Source organism: Candida theae, assembly GCF_024610275.1.
Source record: "Candida theae strain CBS 12239 chromosome Unknown scaffold7, whole genome shotgun sequence".
Taxonomy (NCBI): domain Eukaryota; kingdom Fungi; phylum Ascomycota; class Pichiomycetes; order Serinales; family Debaryomycetaceae; genus Lodderomyces; species Lodderomyces theae.
Genome location: NW_026261433.1, coordinates 339373 through 354090, shown reverse-complemented (window position 1 = coordinate 354090; position 14718 = coordinate 339373). Strand labels below are relative to the sequence as shown.

Below are 14718 nucleotides of genomic sequence, written 5' to 3'. Positions count from 1 at the left end.
AATCAAAAGAGAACCTAACCATAACCCATCACTTGAGGTGAAACAGATGCTTTAAAATAACTCTTGAACGTCAAAAACATCAAACCTTCGATCCAAAAAATGTCAGAAAAGAGAGGCTTTGGATCAAAATTATCATCCATATTCAACCAGGGGCTTGCGTCTCCCAATGATAAAAAGTCACAAGGGCATTCTGCGCGAGGCATATCACTGTCTCCTTCACCAAAACCGACACCACTAAGTAAACCTCAATTGAAAAATAACCATTCTGTTTCGGCCACAACCACCGCACCACTACATTCAACTCATAATGGGGCACAATCCTTACATTCGAAGTCATCAGCTAGTACTTTGCGAGCAAATGCACCACTTGGAGTGCAGCATTCTGCGTATACAAAGCCTCAGACCCGCCATTACCCTGAAATAAACGTTACGCAACCCAAAAATTATGATATATATGCACAAACAGGTGCAACAAACCTGCACTATACAGACCCGAGCAGACAAAGACTGCCACAGAGACAAAAAGAGGATGAACTAAAACCAAGTTTACTCCCATTCAACACACCTCAACCATCTCGGAGCGACAATTCTTCGAGTCCTAAACCACTGACCTTGAGACGCAAACCACCAAGCGACTTGGATTCTTTTGACTTTGAAGTTCGTGATCAGAAATTTGATAGATCAAGTTCAAGCTCGAGGTCATTATCCCAATCAACAAAACCGGATAAAATTGGAACGGGCATAACAGCAGACATTATTGGTGATTTGGAATCTGAAATTGACCATTTTTTACAACTTGACCGATCAGACAGTAGTGATATCAAATACAATGATAGCAAGTCAGTTAGCAACAATACATTCTTTGAAGATGCTTCCCACCCTGATTTTGAACAACAATTAAACATAAATAGATCAAAAGCTTATGACGAGTTTGGCGACACGCAAGAGGATCTACACGGAGAGACACAGCAAACGCCTTACCCTGTTGACTCCTTTTTGGGCTCTCCATCGGATTCGCCCACGAGGACTCCAGAAGAATCCGTTGAGAACTCTCCACAAATTATTCAAAACTATATGATGGACACTCGTGGATTAGAGCAAGTTAATCCCTTTGAGATAACATTAAGTCAGCAATATTCAGAGCCACCTGACTCTTTTGATGTCCCAGTGTCGTCGCAATCCTCCGTTTATTCTTCTGCTTCTCCAACGAAACAAAGGATAGACTTTGGGGCCTCAGCTAATCCTTCGTCGTCATCAGACACAATGCATGCACCTAGCGGTGCACCAAGTATTCGATCTCCTATTTCAAGAGCATCAACCAATACGTCGAGAATACCTCCCTCCAATCTACCATTCCAATCCCCTACAAACTCGTTACATTATCACAACCAGCAGCAGCCACAACAACAACAACAACAACAACAGCAGCAGCAACAGCAGCAACAGCAGCAGCAGCAGAGTATTGGTCGTGCACAACCTATGCAAGTACATGCTCTACAATCGCCACCACCAGCGCAGTCACATCCACCACATCCACCACAACCACCACAACCACCGCAATTGCACCACACTTTAACTGACAGTTCTGGAGCATTTTCCTTCTCTCATGCCAACTCGATGAAGAGCTACAACACCCAGAATACAAATCGTGCGTTTCATCGAAATTCAAGCTCGGTGGGTTCTATAAAGAGTTCTAATTCATACAAAAATGTTAATCTAGCAAGTTTGAAACGCTCATTGAGTTTGAAACCAGGAGAAGGTGAGAGATCGAATTACGTATTGTCTATACGAAGAAGTGCAGGTACAGCTTTCAATGAGCTGGGACCATTAAGATGGAAACTACCTGTTGGAATATTGCCAATAGATAAACTGGCAACAAAGGAAAACTCAAACGGAAAGTACAAGCGACTTGCTGGTGGCATTAGTGGATCCAATTCACGTAAAAAGACTAGTGGGGTGGGGTTGAAACATGGTCATTTGAAGCCAAGGCTTTTGGCAGCTGAAATTGATGAAGGTGAAGACAATTTTGGAGGAATTGGCCTTGCTAGAACAACAACATCAAACACATCCATCCCCAACACCTTTAACTCTCGTAATCAATCGGTGAGCACAAAAGTGTCGCGTGAGAACTCATTAAAGAGAACCACCACAGATGGGTCAGCATTAACAGGAGATACTCAAAGTATTGTCAGTACTGCTACTGGCAGTACAAGAGATGTCAATGACGCCAGCCTCAATAGGACAAATTCTATTGTGTCGAGCGAATCGTCGGGAAGCTTGTCAGATAAAATCACGGGCTACTACCAGCATCGTGGCTACAAGTACGGTGACATTGACGAAGAGGCAGAAAGCAAAAGTGGTGAGGAAAGTCCCGATATGCCTCCAAACAACGGTTCCAGCTTAAATGGGCTTGACACCTATGATTCATACGGCAAGCAAGAGAAGTATAATGATTACGAAGAGGCTGAAAATGACCGTCCAAAGTTGGTTCTTGCCAACCCAGATAATGACAGTGATACCGAATGAATAGAAAACTGGTGAACTAATACACATTTGTAGTAGTTGTCTATTTTACCGATTCAGGTGTAGTTTTGTAGTGGTATAGTGAAAGAGTCGTGTCTTTATGCTCAAAAAGCCACCCAGTGCAATTTTTTTTTTTTTTTTTTTCGTTTTTTTTTTCCACTGCAAGTCTCTCTGATTCTCTCTCTGATTCTCTCTCTGATTCTCTCTCTCACCGTCGAAACACAACACGTCAATAAAACAACAAAATCACACAGTGAAATTGAACCACTGATTCAAAGCTTTCACATCCGCGTCTGCATCAATTGACTCATTTAGCAAAGAGCGCGACTGAGTAATGAGTGAAAGTGGGTATACGTTGATATATGAGCCAAATACGGCTAGCAAGGTTTCCGTAAATGAATACAAAACCTTGTTGGAAAAGGGAAAGGACGATGTTAAAGTTGATACAATGAAGAAGATCATAATCACCGTACTTAATGGTGACCCTTTACCCGATCTTTTGATGCACATCATTAGGTTTGTCATGCCATCCAAGAATAAAGAATTGAAGAGATTGTTGTATCATTACTGGGAGGTTTGTCCAAAACTTGACAGTTCAGGTAAAATGAGACATGAAATGATTCTTGTTTGTAATGCGATACAGCGTGACTTGCAACATCCCAACGAATACATTAGGGGTATCACGTTGAGATACTTGACCAAGTTGAAGGAGCCTGAGTTGTTGGAGACTTTGGTCCCCAATGTTCGCCAGTGCCTTGAGAACAGACACGCGTATGTGCGTAAAAATGCTGTTTTCGCACTTTGGTCGATCCACAAGGTCAGTGATCATTTATGCCCTGATGTTGATGAATTAGTCTACCGCTTTTTGTACGATGAGAATGATTCGGTTTGCAAGAGGAATGCATTTGTTTGTCTTGGTGACTTGAATAGGAATGCCGCGTTGCAGTACATCCAAGATAACATCAGTGTCATTGATACCTTGGATCCATTATTGCAATTGAGTTTTATTGAGTTTTTCAAAAAGGATTCATTGTTGAACCCAGCTTTGAAGCAACAATATGCCCAATTGGTCACTGAAATGGTTGAAAGCTCATCCAATGTCGTTATGTACGAAGCAGCAAATGCGTTAACATCCTTGAGCTCAAATTCAGCTTCTATTCTTTTGGCAGGAAGCAAGTTTGTTGAGTTGGCCAACAAAGAAGCCGACAACAACGTAAAGATTATTACCTTGGAAAGAATCAAGGAATTGAACAAACAACACCCAGGAGTTTTGCAAGATTTATCATTGGAGATTTTGAGAGTCTTGTCTTCACAAGATGTGGCTGTGAGAAAGAAGGCATTGGATGTTACTCTCGAGTTTATTACCTCGAGAAACGTGGAGGACGTTGTAAAATTGTTAAAGAAGGAGTTACAGGCCACCAGCTCATCCAATGACGATAAGAATATGGAATACAGACAGTTGTTGATCAACGCTATCCATCAATTGGCCATCAAATTTGTTGAAGTTGCTGCAAATGTCATTGATTTGTTGTTGGACTCTATTGCCGATTTGAACTCCACATCAGCATATGAGGTCATAACCTTTGTGAAAGAGGTTGTTGAAAAATTCCCCGATTTAAGGGATTCTATTATCAAGAAGCTTATTCAGACATTGCCCAATGTCAAGAGTGGCAAGGTGTTTAGAGGTGCCTTTTGGGTTATTGGTGAATACGCTTTGGATGAACATTTGATACAGGACGCATGGAAGTATATCAGATCCAGTATTGGCGAAGTACCTATTGTAGCAAGTGAGTTGAAAGCAAAAGAGCCGGCCAATACAGAAGGAGGTGAAGACGAGGAACATCCACACAAAAAGAAGGGTCCTACTGTTTTGCCAGATGGTACTTATGCCACTGAGTCTGCTTTAACTGCTGAGGTCAATGGTAGTGGGTACGAAGACGAGACGAAAACTCCAGTTAGAAAACAGTTGCTTGCTGGAGATTTCTATCTAGGGGCAGTATTGTCATCGACACTAGTCAAGTTGATACTTCGTTTGCGCAAATTGAACACCCAACCCAAGATTTTGAATGCTTTGAAAGCAGAGGCATTATTGATCATGGTGTCAATTTTGAGATTGGGAGAGAGCTCGTTGGTCACAAAGAAGATTGATGAAGATTCTGCGGATAGAATTTTTGCTTACATTAAAATTTTAAATGACGAGCAAGATGTGCAAGAGATAACCACGAGTTTCCTTGATGACACTAAAGACGCTTTCAAAGCTCAAATTACTGATGTTGAGGCAAAGAAGGCAGAAGAGGAGGCTAGAGACTTGCATGCAAATGCCGATCAAATAGATGATGCGATCGTGTTTAGACAGCTTGATAAGGACAACAAGGCAGGCCAGAAGGTGGCTGATGATCTTGCGGTAGCCTCTGGAAGTGACTTGAAGAAGGAGAATTTGTCATCGAGATTGAGCCACATATTGCAGTTGACTGGATTTTCGGATCCAATATACGCAGAAGCTTTTGTGAAAGTGCACCAATACGATGTAGTGTTGGATGTGCTTTTGGTTAACCAGACAACAACAACGTTGCGTAATCTTTCAGTCGAATTTGCAACATTGGGTGATTTGAAAGTTGTCGACAAACCAACCACCACAAACATCGGCCCACACGGATTTTACAAAATTCAAACCACAATCAAAGTTACATCTGCCGATACGGGTGTCATTTTTGGAAATATTATATACGACGGACACCATTCTGACGAATCTACGATTGTGATTTTGAACGATGTCCACGTTGACATTATGGACTACATTAAACCTGCTGTTTGTACCGAAAGCCAATTCCGCAAGATGTGGAATGAGTTTGAATGGGAGAACAAGATCACCATCAAATCGCCAATAAGCTCTTTGAAAAACTATCTTGACGAGCTAATGAAGGGAACCAACATGGAGTGCTTGACACCGGGAGCTGTTGTTGGAGAAGAATGCCAATTTCTCTCAGCAAATTTGTACTCAAGATCGACATTCGGCGAAGACGCATTGGCCAACTTGTGTATCGAGAAGCAAAGCGATGGTCCTATTATTGGACACGTTAGGATAAGATCAAAGGGCCAAGGATTGGCATTGAGTTTGGGTGACAGAGTTGCGTCGATATCCCGGAAAGGCAAAAATGCTGTAGTTACTCGTGTTTAGGATGATAGTACAATGAAAAGTGTGTTAAAAGAATGTGATGTTTTCACGTTTGATTATATATAGCCTCGGAAACCTGCTTTGAATATAAATACAGTAGTAAGTTGCTTTGAGCCTTCAGTTTGATGTCTTCATTGATTTTTGGTTTCACTTTTAATGCTGGATCCAAATGTATACCAAACATCGGTTTCAATTGTACGGCACTGGGGTCTATATTCCACTTTTTCTCAAGACAATGGAGAACAAAGTTGAAGAGTGACGTCAAATCACCCTGAACAAAAACATCATGAATATTCCTGTTGTAGTCGTAGGTGAACAGTTGAGCAGTGTCAATGTATTTTACATTCTGTTGATCCTCGCAATTTCGCAATAACAAATGGGCTTTATAAGTGGATGATTTCAATGTAAAGACATCTTTTTGCAAGTTGTTGATGTTTGCATTGAGTAGGAAGATGAGGTAGTTTACTGCTTTGGCAACATCAACCATTTTGCCGTACACTGTAACCAAAACATCTATTGATCCTGGTGGGCCCTCCGTAGCGAGTACGTCATCGATTTGGAACTTTTCGACCAAGGTATGTTTGATCGCTGGTATTTGTAGCAAGTTAGTTTCAAAACTGCTAATGATCAAAGTGACATGTGACTGGTTTTCATTCACAGATATCACTTCACGAGGATTTAGTTTGGACAAAAAATGTATCAATTTTGTATCGTCTACTGAACTCTTTACTACTTCCCTCTTCAACGACTTATTTGTAAGGCACAATTCTAGTGTTTGGCTCTGCAGTGGTATGTAGCTTGAGGACGCAGACGAAGGCGGCACTGAGTTGGAAGAGTTCGAGGCTGGCCGAGGTATCCGATGTGTCCTTTTGCGCTTCCGGTCTTGTCTGTTGTGATCATTGGGTGTCATTATGGCAATTATAGAACCCTAGTGGATATTATTGTGGTGTGTGTGTGTNAAAAAAAAAAAAAAAAAAAAAAAAAAAAAAAAAAAAAAAAAAAAAAAAAAAAAAAAAAAAAAAAAAAAAAAAAAAAAAAAAAAAAAAAAAAAAAAAAAAAAAAAAAAAAAAAAGAAAATTCAATGTTCTGAAGATGAGCCATATCATCGCCTAAATTTTCAACAAGAGAGAAGCATCGTCATTGCACATACACTCTACTACACTCACAACAATGGGAAGCAAAAAGGAAGGAAAAGTCAAAGAAACAAAGGTTAAAGAAACCAAAACAAAGTCAGAGGAGACGATATCCGGTGAAGACAACTATGAAAAGAGAATGTCTGCAGTCTTACCATTTGCTAAACCATTGGCATCAAAAAAGTTGAACAAAAAAATATTGAAGACAGTGAAAAAGGCATCCAAAGCTAAGCACGTGAAGAGAGGTGTCAAGGAAGTTGTCAAGGCTTTGAGAAAGGGTGAAAAGGGTCTTGTAATCATTGCCGGAGACATAAGTCCAGCTGATGTCATATCCCACATCCCGGTTTTGTGTGAGGACAACGCAGTATCGTACGTGTTTATACCATCAAAGGAGGATTTAGGAAGTGCTGGTGCTACAAAGAGGCCCACCTCGTGCGTCATGATTGTTCCAGGCGGAGGAAAGAACAAAAAGAACGCAGACAAGGTTGATGAGTATAGAGAGGGATATGATGAAGTAGTAAAGGAGATCAAGGCTTCTGACTAGGGATCTATCGGTGATTTGAATTTGCGATAGTCAGAAAGTGTGTACTAGATTTATATGTATATATATATATATATAAAAATAGATACTACTGTTGTATTGAAAATTTTGTGTAATTGAGTGAAGTAGCATAAGACGGATCCGGTGTATACGCAAGCAAAGTGATGATAGGATTTCATGCAAAGTTCGACCACCACTTTTGAGCTTCCCCTTGAAGGGTAGTGATAGAGTCGGTAATTGCGTAAAAAGAGAGAGAGAGAGAGAGATCAAAACAAATTTCTCGGAACTTTTCAAAAAGCGCGTCTCCGTACGATAAACACACAACCAAAGGAGGTGATACATCATTCAAACTTTGATAACATGTCGAATAAGGAACCAGAATCAGGAGACCTGCAAGACTCACTTACTGCAATTGACTACATCAACCAACAGGAAGAGCTCGAAAGAGAGGCTCGAACTTTGATGCCGTTTGATCCAAATGAATGCACTTATGACTTAGGGGAATTGAGACAACAAATATATGCTTGTTTAACATGTTCCAAAATGAATGACAATCAGCCCATTGGAGTATGCTATTCATGTTCTATTCAGTGTCATTCGAAACACGACTTGGTTGAATTGTTCAGCAAACGATCATTCTTGTGCGATTGTGGAACCACGAGAATGGCAAAGACGCCTAACGGAGCTTGCAGCTTGAGAAGAGCAGATCGCAGTAATACGGGGCCTCTAGCGGGAGCACAGAGCCGAAAATCGAGCCATATTGACCTCCCTGCAGAGGATATACCAAGCAATTCAAATGCTTATAACCAAAATTTTCATGGTAAGTTCTGTGCCTGTAAGCATTTATACGATCCAGCCAAAGAAACTGGTACCATGTTGCAGTGCTATTTTGGATTTGTCTGCGGTGAAGACTGGTTTCATGATAGATGCATTATGGGATTGAGTCGTGATTATCATACAACCGAGGATTCAAACAGTTTACCCGCAATCGATGGGAACCAATTTCCCATAGAAACAACTCTGAGTGATGAGGATTCAGACGAAGCGGATGATGGCTCTGCTCAATATCGACTAGAACACTTCCCCCATTTGAAAACGTTTGATGAATTCATTTGTTGGCAATGCGTCTCCAAGTTTCGTAAAAATTTCAACCAATTGGATCAAGAGTTTCCCGGAGTCATTGTGGAGAAGCTACCCCGATTCGTTGGAGTCAAGAGTTTAGACGAATGGAAAGAATTACAAGAAAAAGCGAATGAACCAAGAGTGAAGCGAACGAAAACGGAAACGACAAATGACCAGCATGACAGTGAAGGGTACTCAATTTTCTTAGCCCGAAACTTTAAGAAAAAGTTGCAACATGTGTCTAAACTCGATCATCAATCAAATTTATACCAATTTCTTCAAAACAATCTGTTTTTGTACGAAGATGATACCATTTACAAGCCGCCTGAAGATGATTCCGATGACGCATGGTCATCAACTGCATCCAACACAGAGCTGTCAGCTCTTGACGCGATACAATCTTTACCTCGCGATCAAGCAATTGAAGGAATTCAAGCATACAACGCCATAAAATCCAAACTTCGAGATTTTTTCAAACCGTTTGCAGAACAAGGTAGAGTTGTTACTGAGGATGAGGTGAAGAATTTCTTCGGAGAAATGGCGACAAAGGAGAAGCCATCAGAATGAAGTTTACGTACTATGGTTATAATTCACTTCTATCTTGACATTTTACTATATTTTTTTTTTATATATATATATACACGATTGTTGTTTCACTGCTTCTTTTCCTTCTTCTTTTGCTCTCTCTTTGCAAATTCATCTTTCCAGACGGCATTGCCTTCGTCTTTACTAAGATTGAACAAATGTTCAAAAACTTCACCATACCACTCAACTGGAATGTAGGTGACGCCCTCCTTAACTTCATCAGGAATTTCTTCCAATTGATATTCACAATCCTTAGGGAAAATGATCTTTGTATACCCAGCTCTTTTTGCACCTAGGGTCTTTTCTCTCAAACCACCAATTGCCAACACTCTTCCCGTCAAGGTTATCTCACCCGTCATTGCTGTATCATTAGGCAAGGACCTATTCAAAGCCAACGAGATCAAGGATGAGGTAAATGCAATACCTGCTGAAGGCCCATCTTTAGGAATAGCACCTCCTGGACAATGAACGTGGATGTTTGCTGCTTCAAAAAACTTATTTTCGGGGTACTTGTTGACCATGAATTGCTTGGCAAATGAGTATGCAATGGATGCTGACTCCTTCATGACATCCTTCAACGAACCAGTGACGTGTAAGCCCCCATTTCCAACGTCAGATGCAATTGAATCGGTCAATATGGACTCAATATAAAGCGCGTCACCATCACCCGAAGTATTGTAGGCTAACCCTGTAGCAACACCGGGTTTCAATTCTTCATAAATTCTATCCTTGTTGTATATCTCGGGTCCAATAAAGTCCTTCAAATTCTCAGGGGTAACCTCAATCTTTATACCTTCTGGTAAGTCCAATTTCGCGACAGTCACTTCGGCTTCCTCTTCTTTGGAAAAACTCTTTTTAGCTCCTCCAGTTTCGTCACCTGCTTCTTCAGCTTTGTTTGCCTCATTCACTTCTTTGCCATCAGTGCTGGCAACAGGTGTTTCCGACTTTGACTCGGAGATGTCTTTAGCTTTCTCATTTGATACTTCAGCATCATTCTTCGTGTCCGTTTCAGTTGCACTGACAACAATCTCCTCTGGCTTTTCTTCCTCTTCCTCTTCCTCAGGTTGCTGTTCTTCAACCTGTTCAACAATCTTCATTGAAGCTTTGCTGAAAATTCTATTGATTAAAGACTTGACATGTCTCAAACCACTTTCACGGCAATACTTGTCAATCAATCTTGAAATGGTTGCTCTTGGAATCTCCACATGGCTCTCTTCCAAACCAACCTTTTTGCAAGCATCAGGAATCAAATGCCTTGTTGCAATTTCAATTTTTTCGTGCTTTGTGTATCCATTCACCTCAATTATCTCCATTCTATCTCTCAATGGAGCAGGAATATTTCCCAAGTAGTTAGCTGTACAAACAAACAACACTTTTGACAAATCCACCTTAACTTCAATAAAGTTGTCAACAAACGAGTTGTTTTGTTCGGGATCCAATATTTCCAAAAATGCTCTTGCTGCACCTCCATGTGAAGTTGTGTCCAACTTGTCGATTTCATCAATCAACATTAATGGGTTGGATGTTTTAGCCTGAACTAATGCGGAAATTATTCTACCCGGGATAGATGCAACATATGTCCTTCTATGACCCTTGACATCATGAACATCCTGCACACCACCCACAGCTATTCTGGTGTATTTTCTGTTTAACGATTCAGCTATGGATTTTGCAATAGATGTTTTACCGGTACCTGGAGGACCAGCCAAACACAAAATCTTACCATTGACATTACCCGAAACTTTACCGACGGAGATGAACTCTAATATTCTGTCCTTGACATCTTTCAAGCCATAATGATCTCTATCCAAAATTTTTCTAGCCTTTTTCACATTGAAAGAGTCTTTGGAGTAGATACCAAATGGAATAGAAGTAAGCCAATCGAGGTACCTCTCAATCACATTCAGCTCCATATCACTTTGAGTTCCCAATCTTGCTCTCTCTGTTTTGTACGCTTCCAAAGCCTCTTCTGGCATTTTCAAATGTTTAATACGTTCATCAAACTTCGCTGCTTTGGAGTTTTCACCAATACCGGCGGCTTTGAGTAATTCCTTGGTGTACTCCTTGATCAACATTTGCGCGTACTGCTTCTCTGTTCTTTCCCTCATATTTATGTGGGCTTTACGCTTGATTTCGTCAGCATCAACTTCAACTTTAAGCAACTCCAATGTCTTTTCCAATCTCTTTTGAACGTCCAAACTATCCATGATTTCCTGAATCTGCTTAGCATCACCGCAAACAGACCCCCCGACATAATCTGCAAGCATCGATGGGTTGTTGAGCACTTTTCTACCACTTTCTGCTGCCAACGGGTTCGGCGAGAACCCGGCACACAAGCTTTTAATGCTTTCAACCAAAGCTTGTATCTCAACATCATTTTTCTCAAATGGCACATCTTCAACTGGCTGGACCGCAGCATACGATATTCCATATTTCTTGAGGTAAGCTGTTGGGAAGTTGTCATGTTGTTGTTCGATATTTTCACTTTTGACTTTCGGCGTACTCAAATCAACCAATTTCACTCTTCTATGCGGGTATGCTAGTATATGAACATGGGTAGAATCCAAAGGTGTCACTTTAGCAATTTGGCACAAAGTACCAATCTCATGAACGAATTCCTTGTCCTTGATAATGTCAATATGTGCATCTGGATCATTTGGATCACGCACGTGGAAAAGAACAAAGTAGGGCTCCTTGGTCTCCACAACTTCTTGCAAACACTTTATCACTTCAGGGTCAGTAACTGTGATTGTGCAGTATCTTCCAGGCAAACACGGGCGATCTTTCATCGGTATGGCTAAAAATGGAGTATACAAACCCGTTTTTGTATTTACCAAAGGTTTGTCGCCTTTTGAGCCATCATCACCATTATTACCATCATTGTTGTTGCTGTTGCTGAGATTTGAGATTCCGCCACCTACAGAAGATACAGGTGAATTTGGGTTTATGCTTTCTTTGATATCAACAGACTTTTCTTCAATATCCTTCTCGTCGTTCTTGATACTTTCATCATCCTTATCAAGCTTGTCATCCTTTTTGTCATCTTTCCTCTCTTGATCCTTTTTCTCTAAAGTGCCGGGCCCTTGATCAGATTTATTAGGTGATTTTCGATCTTTTGAGTTCAGATCAGGCTTATCCAGTTTATCGAGTAATAATGCAGTATCGAACAACTCCGGATGCGAGAAAGGATTCGGAAATGCCATGGAAGGTAATGGAATATTTGTAATGGGTCTGTCTGACAACGAATTTGGCCTCAAGGTCGTCGTCGCCGAGGAAGCAAAGCGTATCGTGTTTGTAATGGCACAAGATCGTATGCATGATTGGTTCCTTGAACGGAGCACACTCCCACACTTGTTTAATTTCAACATTCTGGAATCAAAAAGTTTCCAAATTTAATATGAGACAGTCTTTGGAGAAGTTAAACAGACTTTCTTGTAAATGTGAAATGTACTCTCTCTCTCTCTCTCTCCTTTATTTAATGGTGACTATTTGCCATCAAATCTGCTTGAAGTTTGAGAACATAATTTTTTTTTTTTTTTTTCTTTCTCTCCGTCTTACTAAGCTGGCGCGAGGTAGCCAAATAGAAAGAGAAATAGAGCAGAGCCGCATTATATAGATGTATACGTAGAGAAGACAGGCAACGTTACCTTCTAATGAGTCAATCGTACTCAAACATTTGGTTATATAGTCCTATGAATTGTCCGTTTAATCAATTTTGAATACATTGCGTCGTTTCTTTGGAGGCTCAGGATCCAATACTTGGCCATCAAAGTCCAATTTTCTCTTGAGGGAGTTATTAGAGGTGTCATTTGCCCCTAGATTTTCCTCGAAATGTGCATCCTCATACTTTGCAAGAGTATTGATGCTCTCCTCATCGGCATCAGGGAATGCCAGTTCTGACTCGTCATGTTGGACCAAACTAGGAATATCTAGTAATTTCCTCTTTCTCACTTTCTTGACTCGTCTTTCCAGTTTGATTGGTGACCCTGAATGTTCCACAGAAGCATTAGTATTCCGAGCCAGCGGCAGTTTTTCAGCTTTCTCCTCACCCGGAGCAGAAGAGCCTGTACTCCTAAGAACTCTCGGTCTCCGATTCGGAGTAAAGTCCGGGGAAGGACTTCGCCTGCGACTTAAATGATTATCACCATTACCATCATTTTCAAAATCGTTCACAAACTTGGTTGGCGATCGAAATTTCGAACTTCCTGTAGGGGATGAAGTTGCATTGGGTATTGCAAAATCATCTGCCAATGAACCCGAGTCTTGAAATTTCGCTACTTTGGTGGGAGACTTTGCAGAAACTGATTTCATCAAGTCACTTACAAGCTTTGTTTCTGGGATCTTTTTGATGGGAGTTATTAATTCATCATCAAATATAGTGGGAAACAAATGGCGACTTGTGCTCGATTTGCTTGAAATTGAACTGAACTTTTCAGGACTAAATATGGAACGGTGGCTTGGTAAGTTCCGCTTTTTTGGTTGTAGTTTGCTTATACTAGAAGATGAACCATCAGAGTTCAACTTTCTCACTTGAGCCTTTAGCCGTTCATTTTCTTGTCTTAGGGACTGGAGTTTGGCGTCATGCAATTTCAGCTTGGTTGAGTATTCCTGCTTTAGCTTATTAAGTTCGATCTCGTAGTCCTTTGTTGCTGAATTCACTGCAGGTTTCGATGGGCTTCCTCGTGTCAGTTTCTTTGCCCGCGTTCCTTCACCACCGCGCTTTAAAGCAGATAGCCGTAATATCGACAACTTTATGAAATTCTTCCTTTCTTCATCCTCCTGAAGAAGTTGCCGAATCTGTTCCCGTAGCGCATAATGCTTGTTGATTAACCGTAAATCTACCATTTTTGCCTTATAGAAGTTGGACTTAATTCGGTGAAAGTTTTGTTTACCTTTTTCGGCGTTATAGCTACGCTACCTGGGTATTCCGAAAGTTCATCTCATATATATACAGAGAGAGAGAGAGAGAGACATACACTTGGACAATGAACATCACAGAATCTAGCAAGAAGCTTTTGAATGACTCGAACGTATATGAAGCCGCTAATGGGGAGTACCATGAGCTGAGATTGATCAATCGAAGGTATATAGTGGAGAATAAAACAGCACACAAACTAATCCCCAAACGAAATGGTCTCAAGGTAGTCATCGACAAGGATGCTGATGACCTCGACAAGGTATTCAAAGCGAAAGGAAGGACAATCCCGCCGGATGAAGTTTTAGACATGATGAAGCCTGGAAAGTTGAATATACCATTTGCTGATCCTGAAGGTGCAAAGGGGGAGAAATTACTACCGCCCTCAGAATTACTCAAATGTATTCACTACTTTGTAGCACGAAAGTATACCAAAGACATGAAACGACAATCAGACGTGCATAAGTACTTGGAATGTATGGATGAAACGGCGTTACTAAGTATGGGAATGATGCTTGAAAGTTGGGTGGATGAACTAGTCACGGAAGGTTTTTGCAAGATGTTGTTGCAAAGAGGTGACGTAGGTGATGACAAAAGCCTGGGAAATGAAGAGGACGATGATAGTTCTGCGGAGTCTGTAATAGAGTCCGACTAGTAATTCAAGATTGGCACACACACATAGAGAGACAGAGAGAGAAAGAGAGAGAGCCCTCCGACAACACCA

General features: G+C 40.9%; 8 protein-coding genes across 8 annotated transcripts; 5 read left to right on the top strand and 3 right to left on the bottom strand. All coding sequences in view use genetic code 12, as the record gives it.

The window, feature by feature from the left end:
• Positions 1-99: 99 nt before the first annotated feature.
• Positions 100-2526, top strand: KGF57_002367 (uncharacterized protein; the record flags this gene model as incomplete). The annotated part of the gene is made up of 1 exon (XM_051751672.1): positions 100-2526. The coding sequence occupies one exon, from the start codon at positions 100-102 to the stop codon at positions 2524-2526; it is 2427 nt and encodes an 808-aa protein (XP_051609276.1).
• Positions 2527-2857: 331 nt separating this feature from the next.
• SEC26 (coatomer subunit beta) lies at positions 2858-5701 on the top strand (the record flags this gene model as incomplete). Its single annotated transcript, XM_051751671.1, has 1 exon — positions 2858-5701. The coding sequence occupies one exon, from the start codon at positions 2858-2860 to the stop codon at positions 5699-5701; it is 2844 nt and encodes a 947-aa protein (XP_051609275.1).
• A 43-nt stretch (positions 5702-5744) lies between these two features.
• KGF57_002365 (uncharacterized protein) lies at positions 5745-6608 on the bottom strand (the record flags this gene model as incomplete). The annotated part of the gene is made up of 1 exon (XM_051751670.1): positions 5745-6608. The coding sequence occupies one exon, from the start codon at positions 6606-6608 to the stop codon at positions 5745-5747; it is 864 nt and encodes a 287-aa protein (XP_051609274.1).
• Positions 6609-6868: 260 nt separating this feature from the next.
• NHP2 (snoRNA-binding protein) lies at positions 6869-7375 on the top strand (the record flags this gene model as incomplete). Its single annotated transcript, XM_051751669.1, has 1 exon — positions 6869-7375. The coding sequence occupies one exon, from the start codon at positions 6869-6871 to the stop codon at positions 7373-7375; it is 507 nt and encodes a 168-aa protein (XP_051609273.1).
• Positions 7376-7732: 357 nt separating this feature from the next.
• Positions 7733-9061, top strand: KGF57_002363 (uncharacterized protein; the record flags this gene model as incomplete). The annotated part of the gene is made up of 1 exon (XM_051751668.1): positions 7733-9061. One exon carries the CDS (start codon positions 7733-7735, stop codon positions 9059-9061), a length of 1329 nt encoding a protein of 442 aa, XP_051609272.1.
• Positions 9062-9147: 86 nt separating this feature from the next.
• PIM1 (ATP-dependent Lon protease) lies at positions 9148-12282 on the bottom strand (the record flags this gene model as incomplete). Its single annotated transcript, XM_051751667.1, has 1 exon — positions 9148-12282. The coding sequence occupies one exon, from the start codon at positions 12280-12282 to the stop codon at positions 9148-9150; it is 3135 nt and encodes a 1044-aa protein (XP_051609271.1).
• Positions 12283-12784: 502 nt separating this feature from the next.
• On the bottom strand, positions 12785-13924 carry KGF57_002361 (uncharacterized protein; the record flags this gene model as incomplete). The annotated part of the gene is made up of 1 exon (XM_051751666.1): positions 12785-13924. One exon carries the CDS (start codon positions 13922-13924, stop codon positions 12785-12787), a length of 1140 nt encoding a protein of 379 aa, XP_051609270.1.
• Positions 13925-14064: 140 nt separating this feature from the next.
• On the top strand, positions 14065-14649 carry KGF57_002360 (uncharacterized protein; the record flags this gene model as incomplete). The annotated part of the gene is made up of 1 exon (XM_051751665.1): positions 14065-14649. The coding sequence occupies one exon, from the start codon at positions 14065-14067 to the stop codon at positions 14647-14649; it is 585 nt and encodes a 194-aa protein (XP_051609269.1).
• Between the last annotated feature and the right edge of the window lie 69 nt (positions 14650-14718).